Genomic DNA, 13,439 nt, shown 5'->3' with positions numbered 1-13,439 from the left:
TTCCATAGAAGGTTACACTTGTATAGATATATTCGATTTTAAATAAATATAACAAATCTGGATACACGCTCGTCACGTGTGTATACAGGGTGGAGATTATACAGCGTTACAGTCGAGTATCTCCGAGAATATTGATTACACGCAAAAATGTTTCAGACGAGAGTTGTTCGATACCGAGGGGGACGTCGCTTGGTGGAATTTTTATTTTTCCTGGTGGACGCTCCAAGGTGAGGTGAAGGTCAACTTTCTTTTCTCAAATGGAACGACACCATTTTTTATCCACAATCGAATAGCGTGTTTTAAGACGAATTCAACGACCTATGGCTCAAGGTCATTCAAGGTCAAACCTGCAGAAAAATGGAGAAAAGGTGTGACCGTTTTATTTGTTTTCGTCTGAAAGATGTTTGCGTGTAATCAATATTTCCGGAGATACTCGACTGTAACGCTTTATAATTTCCACCCTGTATATGTATACAAATGATTTTTATTTCAGTTGCTTCCGTTTTGCGTTACCTTCCTACATTCTTCCGGCTTTAATTTTCTTGAAAACCCGCTACCTCAAGTACACTGTGGGCGATGACGTCAATGGACCCACTGTTAGTAGAGGACTGACTAATTAGATCCAGGCATCGTTCGTTTCCGTTGTCCAAGCACTTCTCCGTTTGTCCACCATCTGCGAGAAGATCCCGTGGGGTCTGTCCCGCAGGAGCTCATGGGGGCGACCGAATTCCTGTTCCCACAAACCATATATGAGCGAACCACTCCACAGTAGCTATACTCGCGACAACAACATTATAAACCTGATCGTACCGCGATGCGACCGGCGTCCATCACGATGATCCTGTCGCAGTCGATGATGGTGTTCAGGCGGTGGGCGACGGTGATGACCGTGCAGTCGGCGAACCTGGTGCGTATCGTCTCCTGGATGAATAGTGGTGGTAATAATACTTAGAATAACAGCGATTGAGATAAATAAAATTTTCTAAATAATTCCCAAGAATATTCTGAATAGGATGCAATGAACAGAGAAGGTAATTTAACACTAAACCTACCGAGTTAAAATGTCTTTTTAATTCTTTGTTAATTAATGCCTTTTATCAAGACTGTAATTTACAATTCAGTTTGCGTATTGCCAAATCAATCTCTTGAACAATTTCTCAGAGAAATATCCGTTATTTTAATAATTGCAAAAAGAAATCAGGAATGGTTTTGACCCGTCTGGTAGGTTTAGTGTTAAGTATAAACAGGATACCTTAATTACCCACGTGTACTAATTTACTACTATAATTTTGTTTTAGATAATCCAAGAGGAACGTTGTCTCGCCCTTCACCGTCTGGAACGAGGAAGAAGCAACGATAGAGAAGCTCACCTGAAAAATATTTTACTCAACAGACCAGCGACCTCCTTTGAATTCCGTTTCGTGTACACTTTCTTCGTCTCCATTATTCCCTATGGATCTCAACAACGAACCATTGCGTTGATATCGACAGGGATATTTATAATGCACCGCTGGAATAGAATTTGTCAAGAGTGATGGTCAGACCATGAATTTCCTATTAAAATTTATTCGTCACGATAAACAATACACAGCGAACACGAGGATAACGAGGATACGAAACTAAAAAAAATCATGTTACATGCATGTCGAATGATAAATTAGTTTACAGCATTCTTGGATCATTGATATGAGCGTTCTGTATGCGTGGCTTTCATTGAAACAGTACTGCACGTGTTACGAAAATAATTCACGTTCTGTCCCACTCAAGTAAGGCCGAAGCTTAAATACATTTTCTCAGTCACTTATTCATTCATTCATTGTCTATATTATTTCAGTCCAAGATCCCATCACAGTATGGTCTCAGCGATGACATCAGTTGAATCCGTGTCGGTGGAGATCTTCCTGGTTCGATCCGGACTCTGGTTCTTCCTGTCCAGGCAAGCCTTCTCCGCCTGTTCGTGGAGCGTCTGCGCCATCGTCACCCCCGTGTTCTCCACCATCTGCGAGAAGATCCCGTTGGGCTTGTCGCGCAGGAGCTCATGGGGGCAGCCGAATTCCTGTTCCCACAAACCACTTATGAGCGAGCCACTCCACAGTAGCTATACTCTTGACAACAACATTGTAAACCTGATCGTACCGCGATGCGACCGGCGTCCATCACGATGATCCTGTCGCAGTCGATGATGGTGTTCAGGCGGTGGGCGACGGTGATGACCGTGCAGTCGACGAACCTGGTGCGTATCGTCTCCTGGATCAGCGAGTCGGTCCTGAAACATAACGCCGTTACGTTCACTGCCAACAGGTGGACGACGTTCCTCATTCTCCATTACGAGAATTACCGATTGTCGATGTTGGCCGTGGCCTCGTCCAAGACGAGGATGCGGTTGTTCTTCAAGATGGCCCTCGCCAGGCATATCAGTTGCCTCTGGCCGATGCTCAAGTTGCTCCCGCCCCGGTGCACTTTCTGGTCCAGGACGAGGTCGGTCAGCTCCACCTGGCGGAGGCTGTCCCACAGCTGCGCGTCGTCGTAGACGTTGAAGGGGTCCAGATTGTTGCGCACGGTGTCGGAGAAGAGGAACGGCTGCTGGGGGATGATGGATATCTTCGAGCGGAACTCGTGCAGACCCAGCTGGCTCACGTCCGACCCGTCGATTTTTATTTCTCCTTGTATCCCGTCGGGGAACAGACGGAACAGGGCCGAGATCAAGGAAGATTTCCCGGCACCGGTTCTGCCTACCACGCCGACCTTCCATCCGGCCTCTATCGTCACGTTCAGATCCTGGAACAGTCAGGTTCCAGAATGGAATACAATCCAGTGATGAATCGAGTGTTCTTCGTACACACCTGGAGAACCGGTGGCTCGTCTTTCTCGTATCTCAGGCTGACGTTCTTCAAGCTCAGATGGCCGTGCTGCGGCCATTCTGCGGGCGGAGGATTCTTACTCTCCCATTCTCCTTCCTCGGGAAGTTTGGTATACTGTAATAACCTATTCACCGATGCCATGTACGCTGACGTCTCTATGCTTCTTGTCAAACCATGGGGCAACATGCCCAGGGCACCAAGCGCCTGCGACAGTGCTAGGCCGACGTCGCCCCCCAGAAAGGCACCTAAGGAAAACATTCTGATTGGTCTGCGAGTGTAGATTAACACTAGGTTTACGGGCATTTATTGTCTTCATTCTATTATTCCTAAAAGAATTGATGCTTGTTTATTCAGATTGTAGAAACTGGAAATTTGATGGTAGCTAATTGTATAAACATGTACAAAATAATATTTCTAAATTAACGCGTTCCGTAAACCTAGTGTTAAACGCACCGTTCTCGACACGCACTTCTGTCTAAAGAAATGAAAATGAAACCGAGGCATCCAACGAACAACGCTGCGACTACGTCCAGGTACACGCCGAACGCTTGCGGCGTCATGAGCATCGCGCACCACGCGCTCGTGTGGACGTCTTGCAGCTGGTCGAATTGAGTCTGCAGCAGCTTCGTGACCTCTGGCCCAGTGGCCCTGATCGTCGACAGGCCGTGCAGCGTGGCATTTATGTGAGCGAACACAGGACTCTTCGCTGAAAGTTCCTTCGATAAGTATCATACAAATTCACTCGTCTCTCGTAGAAAGCATTGCCATATAGTTGAGAATTAATCCAATTAATTTAATTTATAAGAGAATTAATTCAATTTCAATATTTCTATCAATTTTGAAAATTCAGTCACCAAATGAGAAAGACTGGAAATCACAGCGGTGTGAAAGTGTTAAGCCTGACTACTTACTAACACTCTCTAAATATTTCAGCCTCTGCACGATCCTCTTGCAGCCCTTTCTCACGAGCCAGATGTAAACACTGAAAACGACTAAAGGGACGACCATCCAGTAACAGCTGATCACTATCATGACGACGATGCCGAAGGCTACGAAAAACACTTGGAGAGCCTCTAGTAGCACCGCTGGTAGAAGCTCGTCCATGGTGCTCACGTCCTTGGAGAATCTGTTCAGGATTCTTCCTGGATAAATCGATACATTGATAAATCTAATTTTGTAAGTCATCGTCTACGTTCAAGTATAACACTAGGTTTACAGACGTATTGTCCGGTTTATTCTATTGTTAAGAAAAATTGATGTCCGACCATTTAGATCTTGGAAATTAGGGATTCAACACATTGAACGCCGCACGATTTCACAGAGGAAAAAATATAATATTCACCCCTTAACGCACAGTATTTTTGAAAAAATATAAATATTCTTATAACTGCATCAACCAAAACCGACAAACGTTTGCCAAGTGATGTTTATAAGTTCAGTATGTCAAATTGACGCACTCCGTGAACCTAGTGATAATCATGCTTGATCTATTTACCAGCTGAATTTCGATGGAAGAACGACATCGTCGTGCGTAACATGTTCCAAAACATTATGTTGTAGATGTTCTTGCTGGCGTTCACGCACACGCTCATCAAGAAGAAGTTTCGTACCACTATGAACACTATGGAGACAACCACGCAGAAGGTGTAAACGTGCAGGGCGTCGAATTGCGTGACGAGCCCGTACCTGTCCAGTGTGAATATGCTGGACAAGAAAGTGTCGTTCGTCATCTTCTCGTACCGGCTGGTGTCCGTCGCGGAACCGTTCGCCACAATTATTCTTATGGTCTCCACGTTCATCCAGTAAGAGATCCAATAGTCGCAACCGCTGACGGCCGCTTGCGATAGAACGAAGACAAGCAGCAATAAAGCTAGGATAAAATACGATCCGCCGTACTTGAAGTATTCCACGTACATACTGCCGGAGACCGGTTCGGTCGCCGCTATCTCGTCCTCTTCTTCTGGACTGTACTCTTGAGTGTCGTAATTGTAGGACAACTGAAAACAGCGACCGTGAGCGCAACGTGATGTAAGGCTCGCTTAAATTTCACTGAAATTCAGCTGAATTCTACAGCGATAGGTAATCTCCTTCTGTTACTCATTATATGGGGCTCAGTGAAATGATCTCAGTAGATAGAGAGAAAATGAATACAATGAGCACAAGAGTACAAATGTATACATGCAATGAAGAGATATTTCAATTAGTCAATTCAACCTACATTTTCAAATGTGGCACTGATGAATTGTTGATGTTTTGCTGGTTAAAACGAGTCCAAACACGACGTAAATCGGTGTAGTTTCATCCACTGGGGGTAAATGAGCTTTTAATTTCGTTAATTACACTGAATCGGTGAAACTAGACCGATCTCCGTCGTGTTTGGGCTCATTCTAATCACAATAATCTCAGAAATTCACTGGCACTGCGTTTGAGAAGGTAACGTTACAATTAGTGTAATTGAAATGTTCATTGCATGTTTACGTTTGACACGTGTGACGTCGCTTTAAGGTAGCGTGTTTATATTCAATATATACTCTGCCTTTGTCAGGCCATGCTCGAGTTAGTTCCTGAAAGGAAATAGCTTGCTCCTATTTTTCCACCTCTAGTAAAACCCACTGCAGAAACCCGATTGTGAAATTTAAGCGAGCATCAGTGTGCTTTCATTATCAGACTCCCATTCGACATTAACGAAAATATAATTCTAGATACCACGCTGCTGGTGGTGGATCTCATCGATGCTTTGCCCACGCTCCTTTTGCTAATTCTCCTCTCTGACATGCTCAAGGATCCCAGCCCTGTTTCTCTTCGCTTAGCGACCTCCTCCGACATTTTAATACCCTTGATTACGTTTAAGAATTCCTCGGTGTTATTGTACAGTTGCTCGTAGGAGCCCGACATCCTGACACGGCCCTGTAACGAGAAGACCAACGTTTTCCCGAGTACAATACGCCGTGTCCGTTATTTGGAGAACCATCGATGGGAACTCACTCGGTCCAGCACTGCGATGGAGTCGACCTTTTTAATGAACTGCAACTGGTGGGTGACCAGGATCCTCGTCTTCCCGCTAAGATATTGTCGGATGCACCTCATGAAAAGATGTTTGGCCACCTTCGCGTCCACGGCGCTCAACGGATCGTCCAGCAAGTAAACGTCGGCCTGCTTGTAGACAGCCCTCGCCAGGTTCACGCGTGCCTTTTGCCCGCCGGACAAGGACGACCCGTTCTCGCCCACGTGAGTCAGGTCGCCGTAAGGCAGTTGCTGGAAGTCCCTGATCAAGGCGCACGCCTTGGTGACCTGCGACACACGACGCGCTCGTCATCGAGTGTTCCAATTCACGAAGCGGACGATAAGCTTCGTCTAGACCAAACCGTGCCAGCGGAGAAGAGAGATTCGATCCCTCCTGGAGAACTTACAGCCGCGTATCTCGCGTTGTCGTACGGAACTCCGAAGAGGATGTTCTCCCTGACCGTCCCCGAGAACAGCCACGGGTCTTGGCTGGCGTAGGAGATCGTCAGGTTCCGTTTATCGGTGAAATAACCGTGCGCATCGTCGTGGACGTCTTCCATCGGATTGCTGAGCATCTTCACGCTCCCGGCTCCCAAGGGCAGGTCCCTGAGGAGCAAATAAAGGATGGAGGACTTCCCGGAGCCGACCGAACCCACGAGCGCCAGTAATTCTCCTGCTTGGACTCTCATTGTAACGTCGGACAGCGTCGGTGGTAATTTCTCGGGCAGCCAATTCGCGTACACGTGGTTCAGTGCCACGGAAACCGGCGCGTTGCCTTCTACTTGGTTCACTGGCTTGTTTCTAATTTCGATGGCGTCTTCAATTCTCTTCGCTTTCTTCTCATCTTTGTTAACCTTGACGGTATCACCTTGCGTGTCGTGCGATGAGATCCACTCGTCTGTGCGTTCCTCCAACAATAGAAACTCCTGCAACAATTGTTCAGGACATTTCGTGAAACTAACTTAAAGAGAAATTCATGTGAATTGACGGACAAAGCTATGTTACGTCAGTATTTCTCAGATTGATGCATTATATGAAGTCTAATATTAAACATCAAACTTTATAGCTTCACTGTAGGAAATCAAGTGGTGACTGAGAGTCACCTTCCGAGTGCAAAGGGTTAACCCCTTGGCCTATGATTTCTTCCTCAACTCTGATCGACACGGTTACTTTGTCATTAGTAATTTATTGAAAAAAGAGGAAAATTCTAAGCATATGTTATGCCTATATTTCCTGTTAAGTGTAATAGTTGATTACAGAGGAATAATATTTACTTTGAATTCGAATGAACTGAGTAATATATATATTTGTTGAATCGTGTTGAAAATCTTCACCACGGGTCTCACTCGTAGGGCAAGGGGTTAATGATCTGATTCTTAATAAGATCTCAGTATATAAACCTCTATTCTGTTCACAGTGACGATGATCTCCCCTAACATCAAGCATGAGAGTGGAAAGAAGTACGCCACCGTCAGCTGTATATAGTTCAGGTGCATAGTCAGCAAGTACATCTGCTCCGACTGGACCTTGGTCCCCAATAGAACACACACCAGGATGATAATATACACAAGAATTCGATTCGGTAGCACCAAGAAAGCCATGTTAATCGCACGAACGTACGCGGAGATCGTGATTTTCTTCAACTCCTCGGCTCTGATGGCGTCCAAGAACTTGGAAAATGGCTTCTCCCAGGCGTACATTTTGATCACCTTGGAAGAGACAGAATTTTAACACTAGGTTTACAGGCATTTATTGTCTTCATTCTATTATTCCTAAAAGAATTGATGCTCGTTTATTTAGATTGTGGAAACTGGAGATTTGATAGTAGGTAATTGGGGTACATGTCAGTGTGATCAATGTTTATTTAGATTGTGGAAACTGGAGATTTGATAGTAGATAGGGTACATATCAGTGTGATCAATCAAAATCGGCGTAAACGTTTACAAAATAATATTTCTAAAATCCAATATGCGTCAATTTGACGCGTTCCATAAACTTAGTGTTAACGAGCAGACTCCTTTCAACCCTTTGCAGATGTCGACATTTGGGCGAGATGAAATTTTCATATTTCAAAGACTAAGTCACAAAAGAATGATTTAATTACAATAGCAAGAGATCAGCAGTTTCCTTTTGTTCTATCAATTGTACAGTTGATGTATAATTTAGCTTCATCTGTTGAAGGTTTGCAAAGGGTTAAATCTATATCGACTCACCTGTATCCCGGTTATCAGTTCATGTATTATCTCCACCCTCTTGCTTGTTATGCTAGCTACAATCTCCCTCAGTGCATTCAATTTTTTGCTGACGATCAAGATTGGAGCTATCATTATGAAAAGTAATATATAAGTAGCGACGGTCGGGAGTCCAATTACTGTCCATAGCAGTATAAAAGAAAGAACCATCTGTGAAGTTAAACGTGACGTCAACAAACGTTTTGTTTCAGTTGTGTCATTGGACAATTGTCGAACGAAGTGGACGTTACCTGGACTGGCCCGATCCAAAGGAAGTTGCAGTAGAACACAACGTAGTCGAAACGACCAGCGTCGTTGGCGAGCAGACTGATGATCTGTCCAGGAGACGTCTCGGACAAAGCGCTGTAGTTAAGACGTAGTATCTAGAAGCAAAACGTTTGAAATGGAAGAGGATCGTCGAATTTACAGGACACCGAGGCCTAATTTCAGTCTTGCAAGTTTAACCCTTAGCACTCCACATAGTTTCATAATATGTCACCAACTCCTACCAATTTTGATAGTAATCCTACTGAAAATTAACAATGTTATAACATTTCTTAGACCTTTAATTCCCTTCTCAGTACAAACTTTCTATATTTGGAAAATCTAATAATCTTAAGGTAGTTTTCTTAAAATTCATTTAAGGCTCCAATATTGCACCAGTTATAATATTAAATATTTCAATGAATCTCAAAGAAACTACCCTAAAATTATTAGATTTTCCACATATCCAAATTTTGTACTAAGGAAAATAAAAGATCTAAGAAATGTTATAGCATTTCTCATTTTCGCTAGGAATACTATAAGAATTAATTACAGTTGCTGATAGATTACAAAACAACCTGGAGTGCAAAGGGTTAATTAAGCGATTGATATGTAATTTAGCTTCATATGTTGTAGGTTTTGTATGCTTCCAAGAATCTTCCTTCGCAAAGGGTCAACGGTTACATCATTATCCACGTTTTCTTCAATTCCCTGCGTGCGACGATACATATTCTACGGCGACAAGGTCACCGTAGGGACTCCACTGTGACGCACATTCTCGTTCAATGCAATTCTACGATGATAACATATTTGCTGACTAATCATTCCGACTTCGATGTCAAATAATATTCATATTCATAATGTGTCTTATTTGTCTTGAACAGAAGGTATAAATATGTATCAAGGACGTATAAATATTCAACCGTTTCGGTTTGGAAACGGAATTATGAAATTCCGTTCTGTTCTAATTCCACAGCGAGCAATTATGAAATGACACAATCGCTGCACTTTATTATTTCCGGGTAAACAATGAAAAATTAATGAAAGTAAATCATTCGATGAGCAGGAAACAGAACTCGTCGTCGAACGGTTAATTTCAATAATTATCAAGACATCTTTTAGAACGTCCTACGTCATTCGAGCAATATTTTGCTCGTCTAAATTATAATACAGATAACTCGCTCAGAAGATAAACATTCGGAAAATTCATATTCTGATCTCTGAAATGATTATACATATTCAGAAGCTATAAAAAGAATTCCCATACCTAGGAAAAAAATAAAGGGACAACTGAGTACTCGAATAACTCAGAAAAATATTATTTATTCCATTGGAATTTAAAAAAATCAAGAAATATCTAAAAATAGACAGAACCTCATTGTCTTCTAAGCGACTCGGTTGTCAGCTAAAGATTCTATTGAAAAAAATCAAGAAATATCCAAAATAGACAGAACCACACTAACTTCTAAGCAACTCAATTGTCAACTAAAGATTCTATCACTCCAACCGTCACTAACTTTACCTTTCTATAAATCAGGGAGCACAAGGCGACTCGAATCCTCATGCCCAACTGATTCAGCCAGAGGTCACCGTGATGCATTAAGATGACCTCAGCCAGCATAGCCAGCATGGCCCCGGCAGCGTACAAGAGAGCCTCTGTTCTGCTCGCAGTATGAGTATTCGGGTCCACGTTGAAATAATTGATGATCCCAGACACCAGTCTCGGTAGAATGGAAACCAAGAGCACGTACACCAGCGAGGAGAGGACCATGGACATCAAGAAGTCCTTCCTGAAGGTCCGCAGAATCACTATGCCCAACGACGGTTTCTTCTTTCGCTTGAAATTCATGTCCACCGTGTAGTCCGTCGTTTCTTCTTCTTCTTTTGACTTCCGGAGTTCGCTTTCCCATAATCTGCGAAACGTGGCACGTGTCTTTCAGATTTTACTTTTCTTTTTTTAACCAGTTAAGTGTGTTCGACGAGTATACACGTCATCTTAACACATTGAACGCCGGCTAAATTTCAGCTATTAAAAACGCGAGCGTCGGTGATTGTATTGATACATTTTTAAACATCGGTTAAACCGATAGTTCTATCTTATGGGAGAAAACAAGGAATTCGAATTTGTAAATTTTACTTTGGATTTGTGTTATATGTATGTGAAATGTTACGTGAACGTAGGATCAGCAATTAACCCTTTGCGAACGAACGTCGACGTTTCGACGAGATGAAATGTTCATATTTGGAAGACTAAGTTGCAAATGAATGATTTAATTAGTTGAACAGCTTAATGATTTAATTACTCGAACAGTTTTCTATTTTTCTATTGATCAAGTAATTGATGTATAATTTTTCAAAAATTCCACACTTAACTGGTTAAATCTTGTCTCTGAAATTTTCCGAATGGAAGACTTCGAACGTGGACACTTACTGGGTCAATCGGTCGCAGACGTTTCCGGAATTGTCGTTCTTCACGGGAGAGTAGAGATCCTCTAAATTGAGATCTCCACGGATACCTTTGTAGAACAGCTTTCGCGGCCATCTGAAATGTTTCCGAATGAGAAGAAAGGGTTGCAATTAACCGGTTAACCCTTTGCACTCGAGAGGTGACTCTCAGTCACTTGATTAGATGCAGTGAAACTATAAAATTTGATGTTCAATATTGAACTGTGTATAATGCATCCGTGTGTGTGATATTGGGATAGAAAAGCTTTGCTTCTCAATTTACTTGCGATGTCTCTTTGAGTTAATTTAACCGTTTGCACTCAGAAGCTTTTCACTAGAAACATTCGACACTTTCCTATGAGATGTTGATGACATTATTTGAAACGAACTAATGAGAAAACATAAGTACATTAAAAACAAAGCTATTTTATAGAAATATTTCACATATTGATGCATTATACGAAACTTAATACTATATATATAATATGTATAAAATCTATCCTAACGAAAAACTAAAGGGAAACAAAGAATTACAAGTTTGTCTCAAAAAATAAATAATCCATTCTTCTTCGTTTTCCTTCAGTTTTTCATTAAGATATATTTTTAATGCATTCAGCCTGCATTTAACGAGTGTACACTTCATTATTTGATGTTATTGCGCGCACAGTGAGAGATTTTTTAAAAATTCCACGGTTAACCGGTTAATGAGATACCAAGGGGAATACGCACACGAAGAAGAATCGGTTCAGGGGACCAGCGGTCTCTTTAGGACTTCGCTTGGTGCACACTATCTTTGGTTCCATGGTGGAAATCCTAGTTGGAGAATCACAGTCTCGCGTGCAACTTAGCGCGAGCCGGCGCGACTTCAGCCTTTAAAGCTGCCCTACGTTTGCTAGTATGGTAATTATACGTTGTCGACTTTTATGCAGATCTTGCGCGTCAAAGAACGACAAATACATGCAAAAAGGAATTTAAAGTGCAGAGAAAATGTGGATAAAGTGTATTCTAAGTAACCGAGATAGTGATGTGATAGAGATGCATGGCTTAACTCAAGGTGCAAAGATAAAATCATCTTCATTTGTTTAACGTAATATATGTTGCAAGCTTCGTTCGTTTAAATGGCGAGACTAATAAAAATAGAAACAAATATCTTTATTCGCTGTTGTTTATACTTGTGATTAATTGTCAGTCTGAGGGTAATTTAGCATTCAAGTGCAACTGCATTTAGCTTCTGGTTTTCTAGGATATATTTCCACTATTTATGGATGAAATTATTTTAATATATAATTAATAGGTGTATAGTAGTAATTAACAATAATCGCATTGTATGTGATAGTGTGTAATAGTTTATCACTAAGAAGGAGAGTGCAAGGCCTGCGGGTCACTGATTTCATTGGAACTTTGCATATTGGTAGATTTGGTTCTCTTGTTTATGAATATGTATCATTATATGGGCAGATAATCAATAGTTTTTTAGATATTCTTATAATATATTCTTATATAATAACAGGAGAACCAAATCTACCAATATGCAAAGTTTCAACAAAATCAGTGACCCAAAGACCTTGCACTCTCCTTGTAAAAAGAGAAGTTATTGAACCTGGAAATTACAAAAATTATGAAATTTGTAATACATTGCAATTTTTCTCATTCACTTTGAAGGGGTGAAACCAATCCCTGATGAAAAATGTAAATTTTTCCTTCCCATGGATTATCTTGAGAACAAAGATAGCAGAAATAAAATTTTCCAAAAAAATTCAGTGCTGGGGTATTTTAAAAATCTGAACTTTTTCAAGAATTTTATTCTTTAATTTTATGGACACGAAAGAATAATGTATTTTTTGTTAAAAAAAAAATGGAAAAAAAGCAAAAGAAACCATTCTTTCCAACGGTCGGTTCCACCCCTTCAGTTTGAAATTCGGCGCGAAAAATGATTCCACTGTAATTCATAATTTCTTGAATTTCCAGGTTCGCTGACTTCCCTCGTAAGATGACAGGTCACCATAGAAAAATTCACATCATTAACACTAGGTTCACAGACATTTATTGTTTAAACGTTGCAAATTTATCGGTGTTACATGTTCTGAATTACCGACTGTGTAAAGAAGTTTCCTCAGAGGTTATGTTCTGCCCTCTACCTAGAGAAAAATCGATAGAAAAACATCAATCAAAATGTTCGAAGTTTACCAAGTATTAATTACGGTAAATCAATATACAAATCTATTCGTTATAATTTTACCATTTTTTCATTGTTATCTCGTCTGTAGTCTAATATTAACGGAATTTAAAACAATAAATTCGAAATTCCCCGCGCAGAGATGACTAGGTCGCGCAGCTGTCGGCCAATCAGCGTCTGGTACACCGACTGCGCACAAACTCGGCCTCCGAGCAGCTTAGTTCGATTATTCCTGTCAATGTGCGTGGATTGTCGCTTGTCAGCGAGGAAACATCTCTTTTTATGCGTACAAATTGAACAAATTACGGCATTGTTCTGTACATACATATATATATTTCCAGTGTAGTGTGGACATTAAATCCTTCCTCGTCGCGGGGACATCGACAGACGTTAAACGTTCGAGAAATTTTAATTTGTCTCCGGCGAACCGCAGAATTCGTGAGTACTAATTATCCACTC

At 41.5% G+C, this 13,439-nt stretch overlaps 3 protein-coding genes across 4 annotated transcripts in view; 1 reads left to right on the top strand and 2 right to left on the bottom strand.

Moving 5' to 3' along the window:
• Nucleotides 1-55: 55 nt before the first annotated feature.
• Nucleotides 56-1,444, bottom strand: LOC143174453 (putative multidrug resistance-associated protein lethal(2)03659). The gene is made up of 3 exons (XM_076366894.1): nt 1,387-1,444; nt 811-947; nt 56-730 (listed from the first exon to the last, which is right to left on the bottom strand). Exons 1-3 carry the CDS (start codon nt 1,442-1,444, stop codon nt 617-619), a joined length of 309 nt encoding a protein of 102 aa, XP_076223009.1. The 3' UTR covers nt 56-616.
• Nucleotides 1,445-1,548: 104 nt separating this feature from the next.
• On the bottom strand, nt 1,549-11,727 carry LOC116428285 (ATP-binding cassette sub-family C member 4-like). 2 transcript variants are annotated; one of them, XM_031979723.2, is made up of 16 exons: nt 11,534-11,725; nt 10,791-10,901; nt 9,882-10,272; nt 8,347-8,478; nt 8,078-8,266; nt 7,265-7,573; nt 6,272-6,790; nt 5,847-6,152; nt 5,568-5,768; nt 4,357-4,858; nt 3,773-4,003; nt 3,331-3,567; nt 2,844-3,106; nt 2,339-2,778; nt 2,137-2,266; nt 1,549-2,056 (listed from the first exon to the last, which is right to left on the bottom strand). In XM_031979723.2, exons 1-16 carry the CDS (start codon nt 11,605-11,607, stop codon nt 1,847-1,849), a joined length of 4,245 nt encoding a protein of 1,414 aa, XP_031835583.1. In that variant the 5' UTR covers nt 11,608-11,725; the 3' UTR covers nt 1,549-1,846. The 2 variants fall into 2 exon arrangements, with proteins under 2 accessions (XP_031835583.1, XP_076222940.1); XM_076366825.1 differs by lacking the exon at nt 7,265-7,573 and having other exon boundaries at nt 11,534-11,727.
• A 1,460-nt stretch (nt 11,728-13,187) lies between these two features.
• The window catches only part of LOC116428302 (uncharacterized), a 31,755-nt gene continuing 31,503 nt past the window's right edge, over nt 13,188-13,439 (top strand). The window contains exon 1 of the mRNA XM_076366873.1: nt 13,188-13,418. The gene's annotated coding sequence lies outside the window, so the exon portion shown is untranslated. The remainder of the gene's footprint in view (nt 13,419-13,439) is intronic.

This window comes from Nomia melanderi, chromosome 4, assembly GCF_051020985.1.
Source record: "Nomia melanderi isolate GNS246 chromosome 4, iyNomMela1, whole genome shotgun sequence".
NCBI lineage: Eukaryota > Metazoa > Arthropoda > Insecta > Hymenoptera > Halictidae > Nomia > Nomia melanderi.
This window is presented reverse-complemented; position numbering and strand designations above follow the sequence as displayed.

Excerpts from the sequence above, each read along its gene's own strand:
- LOC143174453 (XM_076366894.1), bottom strand. The coding sequence starts at position 1,444 with ATGGAGACGAAGAAAGTGTACACGAAACGGAATTCAAAGGAGGTCGCT. Across the intron at positions 948-1,386 it reads GGAGGTCGCTGGTCTGTTGA|TATTATTACCACCACTATTC; the intron begins GTAAAATATTTT and ends TGTTATTCTAAG. Across the intron at positions 731-810 it reads TGGACGCCGGTCGCATCGCG|GAATTCGGTCGCCCCCATGA; the intron begins GTACGATCAGGT and ends TTGTGGGAACAG.
- LOC116428285 (XM_031979723.2), bottom strand. The coding sequence starts at position 11,607 with ATGGAACCAAAGATAGTGTGCACCAAGCGAAGTCCTAAAGAGACCGCT. Across the intron at positions 6,153-6,271 it reads ACAACGCGAGATACGCGGCT|GTCACCAAGGCGTGCGCCTT; the intron begins GTAAGTTCTCCA and ends CGTGTGTCGCAG. Across the intron at positions 2,267-2,338 it reads ACGGCCAACATCGACAATCG|GACCGACTCGCTGATCCAGG; the intron begins GTAATTCTCGTA and ends GTTATGTTTCAG.